General features: G+C 36.7%; 1 protein-coding gene across 1 annotated transcript in view; it reads left to right on the forward strand.

Annotated features, from left to right (window-relative positions):
- zanl (zonadhesin, like) overlaps positions 1-6,766 on the forward strand; it is a 45,140-nt gene extending 38,374 nt beyond the window's left edge. Inside the window, exons 85-92 of the mRNA XM_088422313.1 lie at positions 309-439; positions 1,631-1,833; positions 2,963-3,098; positions 3,453-3,590; positions 4,024-4,120; positions 5,434-5,478; positions 5,611-5,657; positions 6,489-6,766. Of these exons, the coding sequence (XP_088278439.1) occupies positions 309-439; positions 1,631-1,833; positions 2,963-3,098; positions 3,453-3,590; positions 4,024-4,120; positions 5,434-5,478; positions 5,611-5,657; positions 6,489-6,544 (853 nt within the window). The 3' untranslated portion in view covers positions 6,545-6,766. The remainder of the gene's footprint in view (positions 1-308; positions 440-1,630; positions 1,834-2,962; positions 3,099-3,452; positions 3,591-4,023; positions 4,121-5,433; positions 5,479-5,610; positions 5,658-6,488) is intronic.
- Positions 6,767-6,769: the final 3 nt, after the last annotated feature.

Raw genomic sequence — 6,769 nt, forward strand, 5'->3', positions numbered from 1 at the left:
TCCCGCGTAATTCCTACCAATGTCCCCATGGATGATCCCAGGGAACAGGCTTTGCCTTTTTCATGTTGCAGTGTATTTGCACCTCCATGTCACTAGGTGGTGCTGTCATTAATGTGATTTAGAAGAAAACTAACACCGTTTTACACTTTTATCTTGTTAAAATTTAATCTACATGACTTTGTTTATTGAAAATATGGCTGCTACACAAATCGTGCGGTTTTATTCATTTACAAGCATGCCTCAGTAGTGTCACTTACTTGTCTCTGAGCCAGTCTCTGCTCCCTCAAAATTACCTTTTTTTTGTGCAGCGACTGCGTGTTCGACCTGTGCGCGGAGCGAGGCAGCGACGAGTTGCGCTGCGCCAGTTACGAGGCGTACGCCGCCGCCTGCCATGAGGCCGGGATGACCCTTGGGTCCTGGAGACGACAGTTGGGCTGTGGTAAGAAGCCATGCGCAAAACAAGACAACTTTGCCCAGCTTTTCATCATATCAGTAAATTCCTTAGCAAACACACCCCCAAATTGGATATATAATTCCATACACAACTCCCTTTAATATGATCTATAAAAAGGTGGAGGTCGATCAAAAAATGCATTTAATTACTTGTCTACTAATCCTTTCTTTTCCTACATTTTGATCCCAATTTGAACTGTTTATGCTTAGAAATGAAAGTCCAGACTTTACACTTAACTAATTGTGCAGTATTTTTTTCATTTTACACATTATTCTGGCAGTATTTTAGCCAAAGGATGGGAACTGTCCTGCTAGGTAGCCAAGGGATGTAACTTTCTCGGTGGTGTACAAAGTGGTTGTGCTATGTTGAATTTTGACATGGTGTTGCTATCCGGGTGAAATTTCAGCTCCCCAAGTGTTTTTTAGCCATTTTGTGTTAAAGTCTTCCACACCATTCTGGCAGTATTTTAGCGAAGTGATGGCACACATTTGCTCGTGTGATAACTAAGTGGTCATGCCATATGGAAATTTGACAAGTTGCCACCATCTGGGTGAAATTTCAGCTCCCTGGTGTCTCGTTTGACCAATTTCTGGGTCATTTTTTCCACATCATTTTGGCAGTATTTTAGCCAAGGGATGGCACACTCCTTCCTGCTTGTGTGATAACTAAGTAGTTGTGCAATGTTGAACTTTCACATGTTGTCATCATCTGGGTGAAATTTCAACTCCCTAAAGTCTTTTTTTGATCATTTTTGTGTCCACATTTTCTGCAACATTCTTGCAGTTAGTTTACCCAAGGGATGTAACATTTCAGGTTGTGTGCGAAGTGGTAGTGCCATGTTTAACTTGTCGCGGTCTGGGTGAAATTTCATCTCCCTGGTATCTTTGTGGACCATTTTTTCGGTCATTTTCTTTCACGTCATTCTGGCAATATTTTAGCCAAGAGTAGGCAGACTCAGGCTAGTGTGAAAACTAAGTGGTGGTGCCATTTTTAAACTTTGACATGACCACGAGGGTGGAAATTTTTTGTGCCACGAAATTCATTTTCTGCTAACCAAATCGGAAGGTTTTAACCAGTAAAATGTATTTTTTCTTGACAAAAATGGGCATCGATGTAAGAAAAGCCATAAAGGCGATGTTGCGATTGCTCTAATTGTAAAGTCGTGTTTTCTGGCAGAGCTGTCGTGCCAAGGCAACAGCACGTACACGACGTGCATGTCGCCGTGCCCGGCCTCCTGCGCCGATCTGGCGGCGCCTTCCGAATGCGGCGAGGCCTCTTGCGTAGAGGGCTGCAAGTGCGCCGGCGGCTTCGTCATGAGCGAGGGCGCCTGCGTGCCCTACGCGCAGTGCGGATGCAGCTTCCTCAACAGATACTACCCGGTGAGTCCTTGCATTGTCGCGTTCTTCTGCCTTCGCCTTTGCAACGTTTTACATCATCATTTACGACAACAAAAGCGCACTAAGGTGCTACCTTGAGATTAGGCCTGCAGCTCGACACTTTTTTTGCTAGCAAAATCCAATCGAAAATCTAATATTTGCTTGGTAAAAAACAAAAGTAAACATAGAAGGCCAGATCACACATTTACCGTATTTTCCGCACTATAAGACGCACCTAAAAACCTTAATTTTTTTTAAAAAAGCTGATGGCGCGCCTTATAATCAGGAGCGCCTTATATATGGATCAATATTGAGATTGGGGTTTCGCAGATGGGGAATGAAGTGATAAAGTAAGCTTGACCTGTTTCTTTTGTGTGTTTACAGTTGAACAAGGTTGCTCATATTGACATTGAGTTATTATGCTATTGAGAGTTTAGCGTTACTATTTAAGTTATTATAGTTATTACTCTAAGTGTTACTCTATTGTGATTGAAAAAGTTTTCAAATATGTCATTAATTGAGGGTACGCCCTATAATCCGGTGCGCCTTATATATGGAAAAAGTTTGAAACTATGCCATTAATTGAGGGTGCGTCTTATAGTGCGGAAAATGCGGTAAATACTTCTTAACTATACAATCTTTTCCTTTCCTCCTCCAAATCTCTCCCCTTAAATTTGGCCTATGAGCCAAATCATCCGACTGAAATGTCACATTTGAGTCAGCGTGGTTTTCAAAAGTGATCAGTAGGAACGGAAACGAACTCACTGCAGCCTATAGCGCTGCTAGCTAATGGCTAATTTATGCCGAGCCAGCAGTAAAACTTGGCAACTGGTATCGTTATGTCAGCGTAATTAAGTAATTTGTTAGCTAATGTCCTGAATTTGCAATAAAACGTGATTTCAGAGGATTGTTGTCCTGTTTATATCTGGATTCTGAAGCGACGCAAACTAGACACTATATGGAGAACTCAAACGCTGCTAGCTAGCGGTTAATTTATTCTAGATGCAGCCATAACCGAGCCCTAGTTAGCGATAAAAAAGGCGACTGCTGAATTGACAATAGGACATGATTTGCGCACTTTGGGCTAATGTATGCTAAATGCTTCTTTGCTTCTTTGTTTTGTTTTTTTCAGCTGAAAGAGAAGTTTGTGACGGAGGACTGCAGCCAGGACTGCGAATGCACCGGTACTGGCGTCGTGTGCAGCCCCAAAGGCTGCCAGGAGGGTTATGTCTGCGCCATTTACAACTACACCCGCGACTGCCACAGAGGTGCGTGACAGCAAGACCAAAAGGCTACACCGCATTTAACTCATTCACTGCCATTGACGGCTACGGACGCCAAAAATTCATTTTCACCATCAGGAAATAAGTTATACATTGCCATTGATGGCTATAGATGTAAAAAAAAGCAAGCAGACCGAACAAACGTCCGAGTCCATCTTTTTTCACACGCACAAATATTACTTTATTCCTCAAATATAAGATGCACCCACGTGTAAGAAGCACCCTTAATTTTGGGGTTGAATTCCGGTCTTTTCTAAAGAAAAAATACATTTTTGAGATTAGGTGCAAAGTTGTGGTGATCGGCGATGGCGATTGACGTGTTGTTGTGGCGCGTTGCAGCGAGCGCGTGCCTGAGCAACCCGTGTCTCAACGGAGGAACGTGCCACGACATCGGAAACTCGTCTTACTCGTGCGCCTGCGCCCCGGGCTACCAGGGCTTCAACTGCCAGGAGGAGATTACGGACACCGGCGGACTTGGTAAAGATAAATAATAAATATGTATATACATATGTACTGTATATCCACATATATATAAATATATATATATATATATATATATATATATATATATATATATGTCTATATTGTGTATATTGTACATATCGCACCTGCTGCTCCTTGCACTTCTGGTTAGATACTAAACTACATTCCATTACCTGTATTTATACATCTAAAGTAATTAATAGTATAAAGTATTAAGTAAATTTCTGTCATTACTGTAAGTACTAATTAGTTACTCTAATAAAAATTACTTTAGTTAATTCGGGGGGTCAGCAGAACAAGATTTAGCAACAAGCTATCTCACGTTCCAATTGTTTTGCTCTTAAGTTGAAAAGAAAAGTGTTCTTGCCATAGCAGATTTGTTGCAATTTTGGAGCGTGAAAAAAAAATGTCCACCATTTCCTTGCAGAGAGCAAATGGATCATCCTGATTGCGGTGCTGGTGTCGGTGGCCGTGGTGGTGGTGGTCATCGTCACCGTGGTGTGCGTTTGCAAAAGCGTCGACAAGTGAGTGGCCCTTCTCGCCAACGCGCCGCATGCTCGTGTTTCCTCGTTTCCTGTTGGCCCTCAGCAATGACAAAGTGCCACTTGAAAACATCCAATCCACTGTCAATGAAAATTGACGTTCCATTCCACTGTACAGTGTTCCCTCCTCACTTTCCCCCCAAAATAACCCAAATACGCAAAATGGATTGCCTTTTTTTTTTTTTTTGCCTGTTAACCTTTTTCAGTTTGTTTGTTTTTGGGTTTTTTTTGGTTACAAAATAAATACATGAAAGGTATATATAAATAGCAAATAGTGTTATAGTATATATATATATATATATATATATATATATATATATATATATATATATATATATATATATATATATATATATATTTTTTATATTTATATATATTTTTTTTTAAATATATATATATAATAAAAAAATATATATATCTATATATATATATATAAACTATATAACATTTAATATAACATTATAGTAACATTTAATATTAATATACTACATATATTAATTACATGTATAAATATAATATACATTTATATAATACATATAATTATATATATATATATATATATATATATATATATATATATATATATATATATATATATATATGTATGTTTTTTTATATAAATCAAATTGCTTTTATTTGACTGGTCTGACTTAAAATAAAGAAAAAAAAAGCGAAGTAAACCTACAACAATCATAAACAAAAATTCACAAAAAGGAATTTGATTCTTTTGAGATATGTTCCTTTTTAAGTGTTTTTTTCTTTTGTTGAAAAAAAAAGATCAAATTGATTTTTTTTTTTTTTTTTTGCCTGGCCCAACTTAAAAAAGAAGAAACTTTTCAAGAAAAATAGCAAGATAAACCTAGTATAAAGTTATGCTCATAAATGAAAGTCCATGCAGCAGGTTTTTTTTTTCGTTTTTAAGAAATAAATGCAATTTTTGACTGTTGTGAACTATAAGAAAAAATGCAGCCAGGGAACACTGTACTTTACCGTAAGTATTACCTTTGTTTTTGATCATTTGGGATGTGATCTTCCAGCAAACGCCTGACATTATTAACAATGCGAATGAAGGTAATTACTCCATGCATTACTTGACGAAATCTTGCTTGAATGCGCTGCACATCCGTCCCGTAATCTTGAAACTAACCACATAATAAGACGCAATCATTTCCGATGGAAAATTACGACCGTGCGTTTTACTAACAAAAGAAAAAAATAAAACCTAAAAAAGGAGGTGAGTTTTCCGGTATAGCGGCTCAAATCCAAACGCCAGTAATGAGCTTTTTTATTTCCAGGTCAGACCTTTATGTAATTCAGAAGCTGCCGTCGTCTCACAGCCGGTGAGAACGTTACCACGGCGCCGCAATTTCGCCTTTTAGCACTGGCTTCTTCTTTCTCTTGATTCCGCTCGGCTTGTTTGCGAGTCCCGTTGCGGCCAAGTAAGTGAGCGCTGTCGCTTGTGTCGTCGGCAGGAAAAAGGAGAGCAAGCGCCCGGACCGGCTCGCCATGACCTCCGCCGGTAAGTGAAGGCATCCCATAATAATTCGCCGATTCCCTTCCGAGGACGTCGTCATGCGTCTCATTGCCACTTGTGGAACTGCAATGATTTTTCAAAAATAGCGTTCCATTTTCCGCATAAAAAAATCAACTTTGATATTTTTATTATATATCATAACATATAAAAAAAATAAAAATATAATACTGTTATTATAAAATAATATTTATATATCATAATAAAAATACACTATATTATTTTGGTCTATCTATTTGAATTGAATGTGATCATGCAATGATTTTTCAAAAATATCAAACCGTTTCTCATGTAAAAATCAACCTAAAAAATTATAAATTATATATCATAAATTATAACAGTCATATTCATCCGAAGCTAACAAAAATAATATATAAAATTATAATACACTATAATAATATACAATGCTATGACAATTTTAATTATAAGTACTGCATATATATATATATATATATATATATATATATATATATATATATATATACACATTATGTAAATTATAGTAATAATACTATATGATTGCATCAAATTGGCACCTTATACATGTATAATATATGAATATTAGTAAAATAAAAAAATATACCTATCATAAAATAATTTTATTTAATTACCAGTTTTTAAGAATGTTTTTGATATGTTTATGTAAATGCACACATTTATTCACTCACAGTATGAGAGATTACCACATACGTACATATATTATGTATGTACATATACATATAGATAAATCACACCAAAGCATAGTAAAAAAAAAAAAATAAAGCATATACTGTGTATATTAGTTAATATCCATCTTTGTTTGTATATCTGTTTTTGTAGGAGTGCCTTACGAGAACATGGATGAAAAGACACAGAACAATATGACAAATATGTGATATTAGTAATAGGCATCATCCTCTTTTTCTGTTATTCTTGTGGTGTAATTTGCATTTTCGTCCTCAGTACAAATGTGGTCAATATTCTGCGTATTCCACTTTGTTGCTTTGTTTAACTTATGAACTCAAAAACATGTAACTAGGAACATTAGGCAAGTGCTTTTCTGTATTTTTGTTGTGTCAATTAGTCAACTCAAAAAAAACGCTTTTTTATTATCAAAATGA

This window comes from Hippichthys cyanospilos, chromosome 1, assembly GCF_059441005.1.
Source record: "Hippichthys cyanospilos isolate Australia breed blue-spotted pipefish chromosome 1, RoL_Hcya_1.0, whole genome shotgun sequence".
Classification (NCBI taxonomy): Eukaryota; Metazoa; Chordata; class Actinopteri; order Syngnathiformes; family Syngnathidae; genus Hippichthys; species Hippichthys cyanospilos.